Source organism: Polistes fuscatus, unplaced genomic scaffold (genome assembly GCF_010416935.1).
Source record: "Polistes fuscatus isolate 324 unplaced genomic scaffold, CU_Pfus_HIC Scaffold64, whole genome shotgun sequence".
In the NCBI taxonomy this organism is placed as follows: Eukaryota; Metazoa; Arthropoda; class Insecta; order Hymenoptera; family Vespidae; genus Polistes; species Polistes fuscatus.
Window position 1 is genome coordinate 62,578 of NW_025113145.1, and position 21,235 is coordinate 83,812.

General features: G+C 33.4%; 2 protein-coding genes across 2 annotated transcripts; both read right to left on the reverse strand.

The window, feature by feature from the left end:
* Window positions 1-13,432: 13,432 nt before the first annotated feature.
* On the reverse strand, window positions 13,433-14,080 carry LOC122523780. Its single transcript, XM_043645663.1, has one exon. The coding sequence runs from the start codon at window positions 14,078-14,080 to the stop codon at window positions 13,433-13,435; it is 648 nt and encodes a 215-aa protein (XP_043501598.1).
* A 1,003-nt stretch (window positions 14,081-15,083) lies between these two features.
* Window positions 15,084-16,043, reverse strand: LOC122523781. The gene has a single exon (XM_043645664.1). It carries the CDS (start codon window positions 16,041-16,043, stop codon window positions 15,084-15,086), a length of 960 nt encoding a protein of 319 aa, XP_043501599.1.
* Window positions 16,044-21,235: the final 5,192 nt, after the last annotated feature.

A 21,235-nucleotide genomic window follows, 5' to 3' on the forward strand; every position in this document is an offset into this window, starting at 1 on the left:
AATGAAGTTTTTGTGTACAAATTACTTCTTTTTTTTTATAGACACTCTTTGTATTTAAATTCTTTTGCCTTACCTCATGTTGTTTGGGCATTAAAGTGATTAAAATTGCTATGCTAAAACATTTAAAAATAAGTGGTCTTTGAGAAATTAAAATTTTGTGACAGCTTCTTTTTTTTTTTTTAGAAACCTAAATTTTAAATACTTTATGTTCAGTATTACGATTTAAAGCATTAAAAGAGCTTTAAAAGAACATATAAAACATTTTAAACATATGCTGTTTTCGAGTAATTAAAGTTTTCGTGTACAGATTCCTTCTTTTTATTTAAAAACACTATTTTTTTTAAATACTTAAGTTTTAAATAAGGTTGTAGGATTAAAAGAGCTTTAATAGACAATTTTATAACATTTTAGAATTGTTAGTTTTCGTAGATATTCAAATTTTTGTGTACAGATACTCTTTTTTATAGACACTCTATGTATTTTAAATTCTTTTGCCTTACATCATGTTGTGGGCATTGAAATTGATTTAAAATTCTATTTAAACATTTAAAAAATAAGTTGGTCTTTGAGAAATTAAAATTTATGTACAGCTTCTTCTTTTTTTTTTAGAAAAACCTAAAAGTTCTTAAATACTTATGTTATGCTAACGATTTTAGAGCATTAAAAGAGCTTTAAATGACCATGTTATAACATTTTAAAATATGCTAGTTTTTGAGAAAATAAATTTTTGTGTACAGATTCTCTTTTATTTAAAAAACAGATATTTTAATTACCTAAGTTTTTAATCAGTTTTAGAGCAATAAAAGCACTTTAAAACGGCTATTTTAAAATTTGAATTTAAGTTAGTTTTTATGATATTCTTATATGTGTTCAGTTACTTTCATTTTTTTTTGGAAAAGCTAAGTTTTAAATACTAAGTTTTACATAAGATTTTAGAGCGTATAAAGAGTTTTAAAATAACCATGTTGTAACATTTAAAATTTGTTAGTTTCGGGTAATTGAAGTTTTGTGTACAGATTCCTTCTTTTTTTTAAAAACACTATATATTTTTATTACTTAAGTTTTCGTTAGTATGTAGAGCATTAAAATGCTTAAAATAACTATGTATAATATTAGAATTTGTTAGTGTTTCGAGTTATTAAAGTTTTTGTTGTAGAAAGTACTCCTTTATTTAGACACCCTATGTATTTTAAATACTTTTGCTTAATCATTTTGATTAGGCATTAAGAAAGCTTTGAAATGGCTATTTTAGGAAATTTAAAAATATGTTAGTCTTTGAGAAATTCTTTTTATGTTTTAGCTACTTTCTTTTTTTTTAGAAAACCTATAAGTTTCAATACTAAAGTTTAGCATAAGATTTTTGAAACATTTAAAGATCTTAAAGATAAAACATATTGAAACATTTGAAAATATGCTTGTTTTCGAGTAATTAAAGTTTTTGTCTACAGATTACTTCTTTTTTTTAGAAACCTTATATATTTCAAAGACTTTTGCTTAATATCATGGATTAGACACAAACAAAGCATTAAAATTGCTATTTAAAAAAATTTAGAATAAGTTGATCTTTGAGAAATTAAAATTTATGTGTTTGGCTACTTCTTTTTTTTTAGAAAACCTAATAATTTTAAATACTTATGTTCAGCATACGATTTAAAGCATTAAAAGAGCTTTAAAATGAACATACTAAAACATTTTAAAATGCTTGTTTTCGAGTAATTCAAGTTACAGATACCTTCTTTTTTTTTTAAAACCCTTATTTTTAATATTATATCTGGTTGTAGAGCAATCGAAGAGCTATCAAATGACCATGTTATAACATTTTAGAGTTTGTAAGTTTTCGAGTTATTAATGTTTTTTTGTACAAAGTACTCTATTTATTTAAACACCTATGTATATGAAATTCTTTTACCTTACATCATGTTGTTGGGCATTGAAAGAGACTAAAAATTGCTATTTTAAAAAATTTTAGAATAAGTTGGTCTTTGAGAAATAAAATTTATGAGTACAGATGGTTCCTTTTTTATTTAGAAAACCTATGAGTTTTAAATACTTATGTTCAGCATTTGATTTTAAAGCTTTAAATGAGCTTTAAAAGAACATATTCAAACATTTTAAAATAGCTTGCTTTCGAGTAATTGAAGTTTTCGTGTACAGATTCCTTCTTTTTTCTTTAATAACACTATTTTTTTTAAATATTATGTTTTATATCTAGTTGTAGAGCATTAAAAAGCTTTAAAATGACTATGTTATAACATTTATAGTTTGTTAGTTTTCGAGTTAATATAACTTTGTGTACAGAGTACTTCTTTTATTTAGACACCCTATGTATTTTAAATTCTTTTCCTTACATCATGTTGTTGGGCATTGAAAGAGATTTAAAATTGCTATTTCAAAACATTTTAGAATAAGTTGGTCTTTGAGAAATTAAAATTTATGTGTTCAGCTACTCTTTTTTTTTTAGAAAACCTATAAGTTTTAAATACTAACGTTTAGCATAAGATTTTAGAACATTTAAAGATCTTAAAAATAAACTATTGAAACATTTTAAAATATGCTGTTTTCGAGTAATTTAAGTTTTAGTGTAGGGATCCCTTCTTTTTTTTAAAAAACTCTATATTTTTAAATATCTAGGTTTTATATTTGGTTGGAGAGCAATCAAAGAGCTTTAAAATGACCATGTTAAAACATTTTAGAGTTTGTTAGTTTTCGATTTATTATTGTTTTTTTGTACAAAGTACTCCATTTATTTAGACACCCTATGTATTTTAAATTTTTTTACCTTACATCATGTTGTTGGGCATTAAAAGAGACTTAAAATTGCTATTTTAAAAAATTTTAGAATAAGTTGGTCTTTGAGAAATTAAAGTTATGAGTACAGATAGTTTCTTTTTTTATTTAGAAAACCTATAAGTTTTAAATACTTATGTTCAGCATACGATTTTAAAGCATTAAAAGAGCTTTAAAATGAACATATTAAAACATTTTAAATATGCTAGTTTTTGAGTAAATTAAGTTTTTGTGTACAGATTCCTTCTTTTATTTAAAAACAATATATTTTTTAAATACTTAAGTTTTAAATCTGGTTTTAGAGCATTAAAAGAACTTTAAAAAGATAATTTTATAACATTTCAGAATTGTTACTTTTCGAGATATTCAAATTTTTGTGTACAGATTAATTCTTTTTTTATGGACACTCTATGTATTTTAAATTCTTTTGCCTTACATCATGTTGTTGAGCATTAAAAGAGATTTAAAATTGCTATTTTAAAACATTTAAAAAAGTTGGTCTTTGAGAAATTAAAATTTATGTAAACAGCTACTTTCTTTTTTTTTTTAGAAAACCTAAAAGTTTTAAATACTTATGTTCTGCATACGATTTTAGAGCAGTAAAAGAGCTTTAAAATGACCTTTTATAACATTTTAAAATATTCTATTTTTTGAGTAATGAAGTTTTTGTGTACAAATTACTTCTTTTTTTATAGACACTCTTTGTATTTTAAATTCTTTTGCTTTACATCATGTTGTTGGGCATTAAAAGAGATTTAAATTGCTATTTTAAAACATTTTAAAATAAGTTGGTCTTTGAGAAATTAAAATTTATGTGTACAGCTTCTTTTTTTTTTTTTTAGAAAACCTATAAGTTTTAAATACTTATGTTCAGCATACGATTTTAAAGCATTAAAAGAGCTTTAAAATGAACATATTAAAACATTTAAAATATGCTTGTTTTCGAGTAATTAAAGTTTTTGTGTACAGATTCCTTCTTTTTTTTTAAAAACCCTATATTTTTTAAATACTTAAGTTTTAAATAAGGTTGTAGAGCATTAAAAGAGCTTTAAATAGACAATTTTATAACATTTTAGAATTTGTTAGTTTTCGAGATATTCAAGTTTTTGTGTACAGAGTACTTCTTTTTTTATAGACACTCTATGTATTTTAAATTCTTTTGCCTTACATCATGTTGTTGGGCATTGAAAGTGATTTAAAATTGCTATTTTGAAACATTTAAAATAAGTTGGTCTTTGGCAAATTAAAATTTATGTGTACAGCTTGTTTATTTTTTTTTTAGAAAACCTATAAGTTTTAAATACTTATGTTTAGCATACGATTTTAGAGCATTTAAAGAGCTTTAAATGACCATGTTATAAAATTATAAAATTTATTTGTTTTCGAGTAAATAAAGTTTTTGTGTACAAATTCCTTCTTGTTTTTAAAAACCCTATATTTTTTAAGTACTTAAGTTTTAAATAAGGTTGTAAAGCAATAAAAGCTCTTTAAAATGGCTTTTTTAAAAAATATTATGATAATTTAGCCTTTGAGAAATTCTTTTTTATGTTTTTAGCTACTTTCTTTTTTTTTAGAAAACCTATAAGTTTCAATACTAAAGTTTAGCATAAGATCTTAGAACATTTAAAGATCTTAAAAATAAAATATTGAAACATTTTAAAATATGCTTGTTTTCGAGTAATTAAAGTTTTTGACTACAGATTCCTTCTTCTTTTTAAAAAACCTTATATATTTTAAAAAATTTTGCTTAACATCATGTTATTAGACACTAAAAAAGCATTAAAATGGCTATTTTAAACAATTTGAAAAAAAGTTAGTCTTTGAGAAATTCTTATTTATGTATTCATCTACTTTTTTTTTTTTTAGAATACCTATAAGTTTCAAATATTATAGTTTTGCATAAGATTTTAAAGCATATAAAGAGCTTAAAAATGAACATATTCAAACATTTGAAAATATGCTTGTTTTCGAGTAATTAAAGTTTTTGTTTACAGATTACTTCTTTTTTTTTAAAAACCTTATATATTTCAAAGACTTTTGCTGAATATCATGTTATTAGACACTAAAAAGCATTAAAATTGCTATTTTAAAAAATTTAGAATAAGTTGGTCTTTGAGAAATTAAAATTTATGTAAACAGCTTCTTTCTTTTTTTTTTAGAAAACCTATAAGTTTTAAATACTAACGTTTAGCATAAGATTTTAGAACATTTAAAGATCTTAAAAATAAACATATTGAAACATTTTAAAATATGCTTGTTTTCGAGTAATTTAAGTTTTAGTGTAGGGATCCCTTCTTTTTTTTTAAAAACTCTATATTTTTTAAATATCTAGGTTTTATATTTGGTTGGAGAGCAATCAAAGAGCTTTAAATGACCATGTTAAAACATTTTAGAGTTTGTTAGTTTTCGATTTATTATTGTTTTTTTGTACAAAGTACTCCATTTATTTAGACACCCTATGTATTTTAAATTTTTTTACCTTACATCATGTTGTTGGGCATTAAAAGAGACTTAAAATTGCTATTTTAAAAAATTTTAGAATAAGTTGGTCTTTGAGAAATTAAAGTTATGTGTACAGATAGTTCCTTTTTTTATTTAGAAAACCTATAAGTTTTAAATACTTATGTTCAGCATACGATTTTAAAGCATTAAAAGAGCTTTAAAATGAACATATTAAAACATTTTAAAATATGCTAGTTTTTGAGTAAATAAAGTTTTTGTGTACAGATTCCTTCTTTTTATTTAAAAACAATATATTTTTTAAATACTTAAGTTTTAAATCTGGTTGTAGAGCATTAAAAGAGCTTTAAAAAGACAATTTTATAACATTTTAGAATTTGTTACTTTTCGAGATATTCAAATTTTTGTGTACAGATTAATTCTTTTTTTTATAGACACTCTATGTATTTTAAATTCTTTTGCCTTACATCATGTTGTTGAGCATTAAAAGAGATTTAAAATTGCTATTTTAAAACATTTAAAAATAAGTTGGTCTTTGAGAAATTAAAATTTATGTGAACAGCTACTTTCTTTTTTTTTTTAGAAAACCTATAAGTTTTAAATACTTATGTTCAGCATACGATTTTAGAGCATTAAAAGAGCTTTAAAATGACCATTTTATAACATTTTAAAATATACTATTTTTTGAGTAAATGAAGTTTTTGTGTACAAATTACTTCTTTTTTTTATAGACACCCTATGTATTTTAAATTCTTTTGCTTAACATCATGTTGTTGGGCATTAAAAGAGCTTTAAAATTGCTATTTTAAAACATTTAAAAATAAGTTGGTCTTTGAGAAATTAAAATTTATGTGTACAGCTTCTTTTTTTTTTTTTAGAAAACATATAAGTTTTAAATACTTATGTTCAGCATACGATTTTAGAGCATATAAAGAGCTTTAAAATGAACATATTAAAACATTTTAAAATATGCTTGTTTTCGAGTAATTAAAGTTTTTGTGTACAGATTCCTTCTTTTTTTTAAAAACACTATATTTTTTAAATACTTAAGTTTTAAATCAGGTTGTAGAGCATTAAAAGAGCTTTAAATTGACAATGTTATAACATTTTAGAATTTGTTAGTTTTCGAGATATTCAAGTTTTTGTGTACAGAGTACTTCTTTTTTTATAGACACTCTATGTATTTTAAATTCTTTTGCCTTACATCATGTTGTTGGGCATTGAAAGAGATTTAAAATTGCTATTTTAAAACATTTTAAAATAAGTTGGTCTTTGAGAAATTAAAATTTATGTGTACAGCTTCTTTCTTTTTTTTTTAGAAAACCTATAAGTTTTAAATACTTATGTTCAGCATACGATTTTAGAGCATTAAAAGAGCTTTAAAATGACCATGTTATAACATTTTAAAATATGCTAGTTTTTGAGTAAATAAAGTTTTTGTGTACAGATTCCTTCTTTTTTTTTAAAAACACTATATATTTTAATTACTTAAGTTTTAAATCAGTTTGTAGAGCAATAAAAGCACTTTAAAACGGCTATTTTAAAATTTTGAATTTAAGTTAGTTTTTATGATATTCTTATATATGTGTTCAGTTACTTTCATTTTTTTTTGGAAAAGCTATAAGTTTTAAATACTAAAGTTTTACATAAGATTTTAGAGCGTATAAAGAGTTTTAAAATAACCATGTTGTAACATTTTAAAATTTGTTAGTTTTCGAGTAATTGAAGTTTTTGTGTACAGATTCCTTCTTTTTTTTAAAAACCCTATATATTTTATTACTTAAGTTTTCAGTTAGTATGTAGAGCATTAAAATAGCTTTAAAATGACCATGTTATAACATTTTAGAATTTGTTAGTTTTCGAGTTATTAAAGTTTTTGTGTAGAAAGTACTCCTTTTTTTTAGACACCCTATGTATTTTAAATACTTTTGCTTAAGATCATTTTATTAGGCATTAAAAAAGCTTTAAAATGGCTATTTTAAAAAATTTTAAAATATGTTAGTCTTTGAGAAATTCTTATTTATGTGTTTAGCTACTTTCTTTTTTTTTTAGAAAACCTATAAGTTTCAAATACTAAAGTTTAGCATAAGATTTTAGAACATATAAAGAGCTTAAAAATAAACATATTAAAACATTTTAAAATATGCTTGTTTTCGAGTAATTAAAGTTTTTGTGTACAGATTCCTTCTTTTTTTTAGAAACCTTATATATTTCAAAGACTTTTGCTTAATATCATGTTATTAGACACAAACAAAGCATTAAAATTGCTATTTTAAAAAATTTTAAAATAAGTTGGTCTTTGAGAAATTAAAATTTATGTGTACAGATGGTTTCTTTTTTTATTTAGAAAACTTATAAGTTTTAAATACTTATGTTCAGCATACGATTTTAAAGCATTAAAAGAGCTTTAAAATGAACATATTAAAACATTTTAAAATATGCTTGTTTTCGAGTAATTGAAGTTTTTGTGTACAGATTCCTTCTTTTTTTTTAAAAACCCTATATTTTTTAAATACTTAAGTTTTAAATCAGGTTGTAGAGCATTAAAAGCGCTTTAAAATGGCTATTTTAAAAAATTTTAAAATAAGTTAGTCTTTGAGAAATTCTTATTTATGTTTTTAGCTACTTTCTTTTTTTTTAGAAAACCTATAAGTTTCAAATACTAAAGTTTAGCATAAGATTTTAGAGCATATAAAGAGCTTAAAAATAAACATATTAAAACATTTAAAAATATGCTTGTTTTCGAGTAATTAAAGTTTTTGTGTACAGATTCCTTCTTTTTTTTTAAAAACACTATATTTTTTAAATACTTAAGTTTTAAATAAGGTTGTAGAGCATTAAAAGAGCTTTAAATAGACAATGTTATAACATTTTATAATTTGTTAGTTTCGAGATATTCAAATTTTTGTGTACAGAGTACTTCTTTTTTTTATAGACACTCTATGTATTTTAAATTCTTTTGCTTTACATCATGTTGTTGGGCATTGAAAGAGATTTAAAATTGCTATTTTAAAACATTTTAAAATAAGTTGGTCTTTGAGAAATTAAAATTTATGTGTACAGCTTGTTTATTTTTTTTTTTAGAAAACCTATAAGTTTTAAATACTTATGTTTAGCATACGATTTTAGAGCATTTAAAGAGCTTTAAAATGACCATGTTATAACATTATAAAATTTATTAGTTTTCGAGTAAATAAAGTTTTTGTGTACAGATTCCTTCTTTTTTTTAAAAACCCTATATTTTTTAAGTACTTAAGTTTTAAATAAGGTTGTAGAGCAATAAAAGCTCTTTAAAATGGCTTTTTTAAAAATATTATGATAATTTAGCCTTTGAGAAATTCTTTTTTATGTTTTTAGCTACTTTCTTTTTTTTTAGAAAACCTATAAGTTTCAAATACTAAAGTTTAGCATAAGATTTTAGAACATTTAAAGATCTTAAAAATAAACATATTGAAACATTTTAAAATATGCTTGTTTTCGAGTAATTAAAGTTTTTGACTACAGATTCCTTCTTCTTTTTAAAAAACCTTATATATTTTAAAAAATTTTGCTTAACATCATGTTATTAGACACTAAAAAAGCATTAAAATGGCTATTTTAAACAATTTGAAAAAAAGTTAGTCTTTGAGAAATTCTTATTTATGTATTCATCTACTTTTTTTTTTTTAGAATACCTATAAGTTTCAAATATTATAGTTTTGCATAAGATTTTAAAGCATATAAAGAGCTTAAAAATGAACATATTCAAACATTTGAAAATATGCTTGTTTTCGAGTAATTAAAGTTTTTGTTTACAGATTCCTTCTTTTTTTTTAAAAACCTTATATATTTCAAAGACTTTTGCTGAATATCATGTTATTAGACACTAAAAAAGCATTAAAATTGCTATTTTAAAAAAATTTAGAATAAGTTGGTCTTTGAGAAATTAAAATTTATGTAAACAGCTTCTTTCTTTTTTTTTTAGAAAACCTAAAAGTTTTAAATACTTATGTTCAGCATACGATTTTAGAGCATTAAAAGAGCTTTAAAATGAACATATTAAAACATTTAAAAATATGCTTGTTTTCGAGTAATTAAAGTTTTCGTGTACAGATTCCTTCTTTTTTTTTAAAAACCCTATATTTTTTAAATACTTAAGTTTTAAATCAGGTTGTAGAGCATTAAAAGAGCTTTAAAATGACCATGTTATAACATTTTAGAATTTGTTAGTTTTCGAGATATTCAAATTTTTGTGTACAGATTACTTCTTTTTTTTATAGACACTCTATGTATTTTAAATTCTTTTGCTTAACATCATGTTGTTGGGCATTGTAAGAGATTAATAATGGCTATTTTAAAACATTCTAAAATAAGTTGGTCTTTGGGAAATTAAAATTTATGTGTACAGCTTGTTTCTTTTTTTTTTAGAAAACCTATAAGTTTTTAATACTTATGTTTAGCTTACTATTTTAGAGCATGTAAAGAGCTTTAAAATGACCATGTTATAAAATTATAAAATTTATTAGTTTTCGAGTAAATAAAGTTTTTGTGTACAAATTCTTTCTTTTCTTTAAAAACCCTATATTTTTTAAATACTTAAGTTTTAAATAAGGTTGTAGAGCAATAAAAACGCTTTAAAATGGCTATTTTAAAAAATTTTAAGATAAGTTAGCCTTTGAGAAATTCTTTTTTATGTTTTTAGCTACTTTCTTTTTTTTTAGAAAACCTATAAGTTTTAAATACTAAAGTTTAGCATAAGATTTTAGAACATTTAAAGATCTTAAAAATAAACATATTGAAACATTTTAAAATATGCTTGTTTTCGAGTAATTAAAGTATTTGTCTACAGATTCCTTCTTTTTTTTTAAAAACCTTATATATTTTAAAGACTTTTGCTTAACATCATGTTATTAGACACTAACAAAGCATTAAAATGGCTATTTTAAACAATTTTAAAATAAGTTAGTCTTTGAGAAATTCTTATTTATGTATTTAGCTACTTTCTTTTTTTTTTAGAAAACCTATAAGTTTCAAATACTAAAGTTTTGCATAAGATTTTAGAGCATATAAAGAGCTTAAAAATGAACATATTCAAACATTTTAAAATATGCTTGTTTTCGAGTAATTAAAGTTTTTGTGTAGAGATCCCTTCTTTTTTTTTTAAAAAACTCTATATTTTTTAAATATTTAGGTTTATATCTGGTTGTAGAGCAATCAAAGAGCTTTAAAATGACCATGTTATAACATTTTAGAGTTTGTTAGTTTTCGAGTTATTAATGTTCTTTTGTACAAAGTACTCCATTTATTTAGAAACCCTATGTATTTTAAATTTTTTACATTACATCATGTTGTTGGGCATTTAAAGTAATTTAAAATTGCTTTTTTTTTTTTAGAAAACCTATAATTTTTAAATACTTATGTTCAGCATACGATTTTAGAGCATATAAAGAGCTTAAAAATGAACATATTAAAACATTTTAAAATATGCTTGTTTTCGAGTAATTGAAGTTTTTGTGTACAGATTTCTTCTTTTTTTTTAAAAACACTATATTTTTAAATACTAAGTTTTAAATCGGGTTGTAAAGTATTAAAAGAGCTTTAAAAGACAATTTTATAACATTTTAGAATTTCTTAGTTTTCGAGATATTCAAATTTGTGAGTACAGATTCTTCTTTTTTTTATATAGACACTCTATGTATTTTAAACTCTTTTGCTTAACATCAAGTTGTTGGGCATTGTAAGAGATTAATATTGGGTATTTAAACATTCTAAAAAAAGTTGGACTTTGGGAAATTAAAATTTATGTGTACAGCTTGTTTCTTTTTTTTTTTAGAAAACCTATAAGTTTTAAATACTTATGTTTAGCATACGATTTTAGAGCATTTAAAGAGCTTTAAAATGACTATGTTATAACATTATAAAATTTATTTGTTTTCGAGTAAATAAAGTTTTTGTGTACAGATTCCTTCTTTTTTTTAAAAACCCTATATATTTTAAATACTTAAGTTTTAAATCAGGTTGTAGAGCAATAAAAGCGCTTTAAAATGGCTTTTTTAAAAAATTTTATGATAAGTTAACATTTAAAAAATTCTTTTTTATGTTTTAGCTACTTTCTTTTTTTTTTAGAAAACCTATAAGTTTCAAATACAAAAATTTAGCACAAGATTTTAGCACATTTAAAGATCTTAAAAAATCATATTGAAACATTTTAAAATATGCTTGTTTTCTAGTAATTAAAGTATTTGTCTACAGATTCCTTCTTTTTTTTAAAAACCTTATATTTTAAAGACTTTTGCTTAACATCATGTTATTAGACACTAACAAAGCATTAAAATGGCTATTTTAAACAATTTTAAAATAAGTTAGTCTTTGAGAATTTCTTATTTATGTATTCAGCTACTTTCGTTTTTTTTTAGAAAACCTATAAGATTCAAATATTAAAGTTCTGCATAAGATTTTAAAGCATATAAAGTGATTAAAAATGAACATATTCAAACACTTTAAAATATGCTTGTTTTCGAGTAATTGAAGTTTTAGTGTACAGAACCCTTCTTTTTTTTTTAAAAACCCTATATTTTTTAAATATTTAGCTTTATATCTGGTTGTAGAGCTATCAAAGAGCTTTAAAATGACCATGTTATAACATTTGAGGGTTTGTTAGTGTTTGTAGCAATTATATAAGTGACCAGAAAATGGTCGAATCCCTCCCAATGAGTTCAATTAAACAGTTTAACGCTGGAATGAGTGAGATAGGACAGGATAGATAAACGAGCAAAACACTTTTACACGGCACAAAGCTACTTGCCTCGGCATAAAAACTCTCACGGAATTGAGAGAAAAGCCGGGGCAAGAGAACACTTTATTCAATGAACTGATGAAGCATACAATTACAAACAAAACGCTGAAAGAAAATATATTAATAGAATAAACGACGCGAGGTACCTTTTGGTCGCACGCTAGAGAGCTCTCTTACCGTTCGCTTCCGACGCAAGACGACAATCGAACGCACGCGGTTTCTTACCGCACCTAACGATGGCCTGTCTGGCCAGAACCTATCTCGCGTTGGTAGCCTGGTGACTGGTCGCAGATAATTCGCCACAAGCCCACGTGGGTAGCCTGGAGACAAGTTGCGGATAAAACGGTACAACGCTCCGACTAGAAGCCCACGTGAGGAGCCGGACGGCAGGTTGCAGGCAATTCGCTACACCTGGCCAGCTAGACGCCCACGTGGGGAGCCTGACTAGAAGCCCACGTGAGGAGCCGGACGGCAGGTTGCAGACGATTCGCTACACCTGGCCAGCTAGACGCCCACGTGGGGAGCCTGGAGACAGGTTGTAGATATCCGTACAACTGCCCGACTAGAAGCCCACGTGGAGAGCCTGTTGGGAACGAAAACCAAAAAACTCCACACACTCCTCACTCACTACACACGCTCTATTCACGTTAACTAGAACAAAAGCCCAGATAACGAGAAGCTCAAGATGAGAAAACACACACTGTTGGTAGCTCAAACCAGAGTGAACAACAGAATGAGACTCGTGCGTGCACACGCCCCACGCATCCTATTCCCCCCGCACACCTCAAGACGCCCCCCCTGCTTCTTGCATGGTAAGGCGTGTCCGCACGCATCTCGACAGCCCTTGCGCGCCCTCGCAACTTAATTAACGCATACGCCGCCTATCCTATTCCGCGCGCAATATAAATTATTCTAACAACGTAAATATCGCCGAACATCCCGCCCGCCTTCGTCGTACTGACGAACCAAACCGAGCTACGGTTGACTGGTTGTCTCAACCGTCCCTATCGTCGAACCTGAGGGGGCACAGACGCGCAATGTGTCGCTGACGCAAAGAGGTGCTGGTCTTGACGGTGACCACTCGCATGAACCCGTCCGGGCCAGGGTGCAACTCGGTGACCCTGCCCAACGGCCATTTTGAGGGAGGGTACCGATCATCCCTTATCAGTACCAGCTGCCCGACTCGGAAGTTCTCAGATGGATTCCTCCATTTCTCTCGACCCTGTAAATGTGACAAGTACTCGTTTGACCACCGCTTCCAAAAATTATTGCGGACGCGCTGAAGAAGTTGAAACCTATTTAACCGGTTCTCCGGCAAAGTAGATAACTCGGCGTCCTGAATCAAAGCCGACACTCCCTCATTGAGGAAGTGAGAGGGAGTGAGCACTTGCAGGTCGTCTGGGTCCGAACTCAGCGGGCCCAATGGACGAGAATTAGGCAGGCCTCGATTTCCACGAGAACGGTGGAAAGCTCCTCAAAGGTGAGCGTATGTTCACCCACAACTCTTTTCAAATGGTGCTTGACCGACTTGACACCAGCCTCCCACAGCCCACCATAATGCGGAGCATTGGGGGGAATGAAAGTCCAGCTCGTTCCGTCGTTAGCGAGGAGAGATGCAACCCTATGATAAAAGTCCGAAGCCCGGCGGAACATAGCCTTAAGCTCCTTATCGGCCCCTTGAAAATTGGTAGCGTTGTCACTATAAAGGTTTCGGCAAATACCACGTCTTCCTACGAACCGACGATATGCACAGAGGAAAGATTCCGAGGATAGGTCGCTAACCAGCTCGAGGTGGATAGCACGAGTAGCGAAGCAGACAAACAAAGCGATGTATCCTTTACCCGATCGGTTTCCACGACCCTTTGACATCCTCACTTTTACAGGACCCGCATAATCAAGGCCAGAATTAGCGAAAGCCCTACTCCCTACCACTCGATCCACGGGTAACTCACCCATAAGTTGGTGAGCTAGTTGAGGCTTAGCCCTTTGGCAAGGCATACAGACTCGAATAACTGATTTGATCAACCGATTCCTGCCTAAGACCCATACCTGCGACATCAGGTAACCCAATGTTAAAGCCGGACCCCCATGGAGGCATTGATGGTGTGCGTGCCGCACAAATAGTCGACTAAGATGCGAGTGTTGAGGCAAGACTGGCGGGTGTTTCCGATCAAAAGCTAGATGAGAACGTGTCAACCGGCCTCCCACCCGTAAGAGACCATCCCCCTCACTCACGAAGGGGTTCAATGTGCTAAGCCGATTACCTTTCGGCAATCTCTTCCCTGCTTTCAAGAGTCCGATCTCTGTCGAAAAGGCGGTTGCCTGGGCTAGGCGAATGACCAGTATTCGTGCGTCGGAAATCTCAGCACTGGTCAGAAAATGAGACGAAGACCCTACCCCTAGTGAGCGGCCGCTCCGCAACCGAACGACGGGTCGCCTGCAATAAGCGACAAATCGAAGAAGCTTGGTTAAAGAGGAGAACCGAGTCAGGATCTCGGACTCATTCGAGCTGTAGCGGACGTGGTTCACTCGAACCGTTTCAATAGAACGTGGCCACTGGACGGGAGGCCCAGCCAGCCATGAAGGGCCGTGCCACCATAGGGCACTCTTGGCTAACTCTTCCGGTGCTACTCCTCGCGAAGCCAAATCGGCAGGATTCTCCTTGCTCGGGACATGTGACCATGAGGCTGATGGTAGTTGAGTCTGAATAAGGGAGACACGGTTGGCTACAAAGGTTTTCCAGTGGCATGGATGCTTACGAAGCCAAGTAAGCACAATCTGGCTATCTGACCAGGCAAAAATTGGGCGTTTCTGTAAGAAATCCAAACTCGTTAAGTGACGGATAAGCTTAACAGAAGAGCTGCTCCGCAAAGTTCTAAATTAGGAATACTCACAGTCTTTACCGGAGCTACCTTAGATTTTGAAGCTAATAGCGACACCTGACACCTCCCATCACCCTTATCAATACGCAGGTATACTACCGCGGCGTACGCACGCGAGGACGCATCAGAGAAGCCATGAATCTGGTAGTAAGAGTTTGAAGTACCACCTAACCAGCGCCCTACGGATAAACTCGGCAAGGTAACCAAACTTGACAATATAGATACCATCGCTCACGAAGCTCCGACGGTAAGGGTGAGTCCCAATCACACTTCAAAAGCCACATATCTTGCATTAATATTTTGGCAACAACCGTAACCGGAGAGAGCCATCCTAATGGATCGAATAAGCGAGCGATATTCGACAAAACGGATCTTTTGGTATGGGCGGCAGCCAAGTCTGCTACGCTAGCCGCGTCGAACCTAAATTCGTCCTGTTCCGGGACCCATCGAACTCCTAACGTTTTGACCGTCTGATTACCTTCTATGTGTTTCTCCACACCCGGTCGTGCAGAATCTGGAAGAACCTCTATAGAATTAGCCGCCCACTTATCTAACTGGATGCCAGCAGAATCTAATAACTTAACCAGTTCATCCCTCTTTCTAACTGCTGTCGGTATGTCATCCGCACCGGCAAAAGTGTCGTCGACATACGTCTCCGACTCCAAACACCGAGATCTCAATGGATACCGCGAACCTTCATCCCGTACTAACTGCGACAGAGTACGAATCGCCAGGTAGGGAGCGCAAGCTGTGCCGTAAGTGACAGTATTCAAACGAAATTCCACCGGTTCCGATGCTGCGTCGAGCGACCAGATAATCCGCTGGTAGTCCTGATGTTCCAGCTCCACTCGAATCTGACGAAACATCTTTACAATGTCAGCCGTGAACGCCACTCGGTACCTACGCCAATTGAGCAAGATTAAGGAAAGATCGCTCTGTAATAGAGGACCTGTAAGTAAAAAGGAATTTAGCGAGTGTCCGTCCCTCGTACGCCGAGAGGCATCGAATACCACCCTTAGCTTCCACCTGGATTCATCCTGCTGCACCACGGCATGGTGAGGTAAGTACCATGCCTCTCGGCGCAGGACCTCCGACCTCGGGACTCGTGACATGTGGCCTAGCTCCTCGTACACCCTCATGAAGTCACGGTACGCCTGAGCCAATCGTGAATCCCGTGCAAACATTTCTCTTCCTCTGGTTTCAATCTCTTAGGCGCATCCGACACCTCCTCCAGCTCCCAAAACCGCTGCAAAATGTGATTCAATTCCTCCTGAGCCGAACAGTGCAAAACCAGCGAAGAAGAGGTAGTCGCTGTAGCCTCCGCCCGCCGTGCAGCTCCTCCATCCACCGGTCCGGAGATGATCCACCCAAGCGCCGTATCCTGCGCGACGAGCTGCGACGTCGAGAATCTTCTTATCCCCGGCCGGAGCAATTGGCCGTAAACATCGGCACCTAAAATTACATCTATCCGCTTCGAGACGACAAACTCTGGATCTGCTAACGGAATGTCCTTGAACAGGTCTCCTCCAACCCTGGAAGTATAATTGATAGACGGAAGCAGAGAAGTTAGTTTTGGTAACACCAGAGCATCCACCTCGACCTGGAAGGTGGTATCGACCGCCGACCGGATAGTAACTCGTACCCCCGACCGGGCCGTACCCGCATCAACTGCCCCCAGTCCTGAAAGAGGCACATAAGTACGCCGCTTAGACAATCCGAGTAACTGCGTGATCGTTTCGGAAACAAAGGAAACCTCCGATCCCTGATCCAGAAGCGCTCGTGCCCATGTTCCCTTCCCCTTAGTGCCTGCTACCCAAACTCGTGCAGTGGCAAGCAGAATACTCCTAACGCTATCCGAGGACGTAGCCGCATGCAAACTCACTGGCGGCGCACCAGTCCCATTAATTCCCGAACCTCCCGCAACCGCTCTGGAAGCGGGTTTCTGCATTCCTACTCTACTGGGCGTATGGATAAGCGTATGGTGCTTGCCCTTGCATGCGGAACAGCGCCCCCTAGAGGAACAAGCCTTCCCTGAATGCTGCCCGAGACAATTGGCACACAAGGCCAAACGCCCAACCTCTCGTATCCGCTCCGGTAACGCCATTGACCTGAACCGAACACACCCAAACACCCGGTGTGGACCCTCACAAAGTGGACACTGAACACCACTTCCAAACCCCTCAGTCGTGATCGCCGGACCCTCGAATATGAACCTTGCGGGGAGACTTGATCTAGGGGGGGAGCTACCCTTTTTTCCCCTCGGTTTTCCCCCTGCACTGCACAAACCCGAGCCCTCTTCTCGAGAAATCCGACCAATTCCGCGAACGTGGGCATAAAGCAGGGCCCAGGGGCGCCTCTCCTTCCTGACTCCGATCCTGAAGCTGTGATCAACCCCTCCATCGAGATGAGTTCCGCATTCCACGACTTACGCGTGTCCACGTCCAATCGCGTAACTAGCAAGAAATAAAGTATGCTATCCCAATTTTCTACCGGCCAACCCGCATTCTTCAGAGACCTAACTATACACTGCATCCTATCAAGGAGTGAACGCAACTCTGCGATGGACTCCCTCTTAAGACGCGGAAGATCCAACAATGCCTGAAGTTTTTTAAACAGAAGGAGCATCGGATTATAATACCGTGCCTTTAACGCCTCCCAAGTGCTAGCATAATTCGCAGTGCTAGTCGACACATCCTTAATCCATCCTGCAGCCTCACCGACTAAGCACGATTTCAGATATCGCAACTTGGCGGTATCGTCCAGTCGCGGGGCCTCGTGCACCATGGACCTGAAACTGTCAAAAAAGTTCTCCCAATCCTCCTCATCGCCCGAAAACTTCGGCAGTGACATCTTTGGAAGCTCCGAAAAACTCGGATCTAATCCGGAACCCTGGGGGTGGGAAGATTCCCTTGTGGGGGTGGGCGCCTCTGATTGGACAAGCTGTCGACGCAACGCTACGAACGCGCGAAAGGCTTCATCATATGCTTCACGGATTTCCTCAATTTCATCCTCTATCATATACGGGTCGTTCAGAGCGTCCGGCCTGACTGCGATCTCTTCGTGGGTCTGCCGCACCGCCGCAAACACCGTAGCCAACGCATCTATTCCCGGCTGAATCAGATCGACCTCCAGGGACGCAAGCGGTCTAGCCATTAACCGACGATGGATACTCTTAAGCTCGGCTAAACGCGTCCTCTGCAGGGCGACCAACTTATTCAAAGCAGCAGGAGGCATGATGAGCGAATCGAAAAACGAACAATGGAGTTAGTAAATGTAACGACAACTAGAACACTGAGGAAAGCTGTCTTGTCCCCACTCTTGCTCTCCGAAACGGTAGACGAAGGAGAGGGAGAGAGAAGAACGCGCGTGCTAGAAGACCCGGATATTTAATCCGTAACCAAGGAAACGCGCGCTGTGCCGCCACACCGTGGTCCCACTCTCAGAGCTCCCACTACTCGCTGTTCGCGTCCCCACCAACGGGCCTAACGCTCAGCATAAGTCTCAAACCGGAAAAGGAACCCGTGCGGCCGGAAGTAAAGCGCTAGCTAAGTAGGGGTAAGCCGTGCGGCCGGAAGTGAAGCGCTAGCTAAGTGGGTAAGCCGTGCGGCGGAAGTGAAGACCCAACACGTGGCACGTCTCGAATCCACACGCACCACGCGATCCCCGCGGACAAAGAACGATGACGCAACACTCAGACAAAGCCACAAGAAGTCCACACAAAGAACCGAGGAACAAAGACGCAAGCGTTTTCCGATTTTACGAATTTATCAATCCAACCTATCACTCATCCTCACCCGGGGCACCAATGTTTGTAGCAATTATATAAGTGACCAGAAAATGGTCGAATCCCTCCCAATGAGTTCTATTAAACAGTTTAACGCTGGAATGAGTGAGATAGGACAGGATAGATAAATGAGCAAAACACTTTTACACGGCACAAGCTACTTGCCTCGGCATAAAAACTCTCACGGAATTGAGAGAAAAGCCGGGGCAAGAGAACACTTTATTCAATGAACTGATGAAGCATACAATTACAAACAAAACGCTGAAAGAAAATATATTAATAGAATAAACGACGCGAGGTACCTTTTGGTCGCACGCTAGAGAGCTCTCTTACCGTTCGCTTCCGACGCAAGACGACAATCGAACGCACGCGGTTTCTTACCGCACCTAACGATGGCCTGTCTGGCCAGAACCCTATCTCGCGTTGGTAGCCTGGTGACCGGTCGCAGATAATTCGCCACAAGCCCACGTGGGTAGCCTGGAGACAAGTTGCGGATAAAACGGTACAACGCTCCGACTAGAAGCCCACGTGAGGAGCCGGACGGCAGGTTGCAGGCAATTCGCTACACCTGGCCAGCTAGACGCCCACGTGGGGAGCCTGACTAGAAGCCCACGTGAGGAGCCGGACGGCAGGTTGCAGACGATTCGCTACACCTGGCCAGCTAGACGCCCACGTGGGGAGCCTGGAGACAGGTTGTAGATATCCGTACAACTGCCCGACTAGAAGCCCACGTGGAGAGCCTGTTGGGAACGAAAACCAAAAAACTCCACACACTCCTCACTCACTTACACACGCTCTATTCACGTTGCCTAGAACAAAAGCCCAGATAACGAGAAGCTCAAGATGAGAAAACACACACTGTTGGTAGCTCAAACCAGAGTGAACAACAGAATGAGACTCGTGCGTGCACACGGCCCCACGCATCCTATTCCCCCCGCACACCTCAAGACGCCCACCTAGCTTCTTGCATGGTAAGGCGTGTCCGCACGCATCTCGACAGCCCTTGCGCGCCCTCGCAACTTAATTAACGCATACGCCGCCTATCCTATTCCGCGCGCAATATAAATTATTCTAACAACGTAAATATCGCTGAACAGTTAGTTTTCGAGTAATTAATGTTTTTTGTTCAAAGTACTCCTTTTTTTTAGACACCCTATGTATTTTAAATTTTTTTGCCTAACATCATGTTGTTATGCATTAAAAGAGCTTAAAAATTAACATTTTATAACATTTTAAAATATGCTTGTTTTCGAGTAATTGAAGTTTTTGTGTACAGATTCCTTCTTTTTTTTTAAAAACCCTATATATTTTAAATATTTAAGTTTTAAATCTGGTTGTAAAGCATTAAATGAGCTTTAAAATGACCATGTTATAACATTTTAGAATTTGTTAGTTTTCGAGTTATTAAAGTTTTGTGTAGAAAGTACTCCTTTTTTTTTAGACACCCTATGTATTTTAAATACTTTTGCTTAACATCATGTTGTTGGGCATTAAAAGAGCTTTAAAATGGCTATTTAAAACATTTTAAAATAAGTTGGTCTTTGAGAAATTAAAATTTATGTGTTCAGCTACTTTCTTTTTTTTTTTAGAAAACCTATAAGTTTTAAATACTTATGTCAGAATACGATTTTAAAGCATTAAAAGAGCTTTAAAATTAACTTATTAAAAATGCTTGTACAGATTCCTTCTTATTATTTAAAAACACTATATTTTTTAAATACTTAAGTTTTAAATCTGGTTGTAGAGCATTAAAAGAGCTTTAAAAAGAAAATTTTATAATATTTTAGAATTTGTTACTTTTCGAGATATACAAATTTTTGTGTACAGATCAATTCTTTTTTTTATAGACACTCTATGTATTTTAAATTCTTTTGCTTTACATCATGTTGTTGGGCATTGAAAGAGATTTAAAATGGCTATTTTAAACTTTTAAAATAAGTTGGTCTTTGAGAAATTAAAATTTATGTGTTCAGCTTCTTTCTTTTTTTTCAGAAACCTATAACGTTTTAAATACTTATGTTCAGCATACGATTTAAAGCATTTAAAAGAGCTTTAAAATAATTATTAAAACATTTTAAAATATGCTTGTTTTGAGTAAATAATGTTTTCGTGTACAGATTCCTTCTTATTTATTAAAAACACTATATTTTTAAATACTAAGTTTTAAATAATGGTTTAGAGCATTAAAGAGCTTTAAAAGACAATTTTATAACATTTTAGAATTGTTAGTTTTCGAGATATTCAAATTTTTGTGTACAGTACTTCTTTTTTTATAGACACTCTATGCATTTTAAATACTTTTGTTACATCATGTTGTTGGCATTGAAAGATTTAAAATTGCTATTTTAAAACATTTAAATAAGTTTGGTCTTTGAGAAATTAAAATTGATGTGAACAGCTTTCTTTCTTTTTTTTTTAGGAAACCTAAAAGTTTTAAAAATTTATGTTTAGCATACGATTTTCGAGCATTTAAAGAGCTTTTAAAATGACCATGTTCATGAAATTATAAAATTTATAGTTTTCGAAGAATATAGTTTTTGTGTACAA

Bases quoted from the DNA above. Each gene is read 5' to 3' on its own strand.
- LOC122523781 (XM_043645664.1), bottom strand. From the start codon at position 16,043: ATGAGGGTGTACGAGGAGCTAGGCCACATGTCACGAGTCCCGAGGTCG.
- LOC122523780 (XM_043645663.1), bottom strand. From the start codon at position 14,080: ATGTCGCAGGTATGGGTCTTAGGCAGGAATCGGTTGATCAAATCAGTT.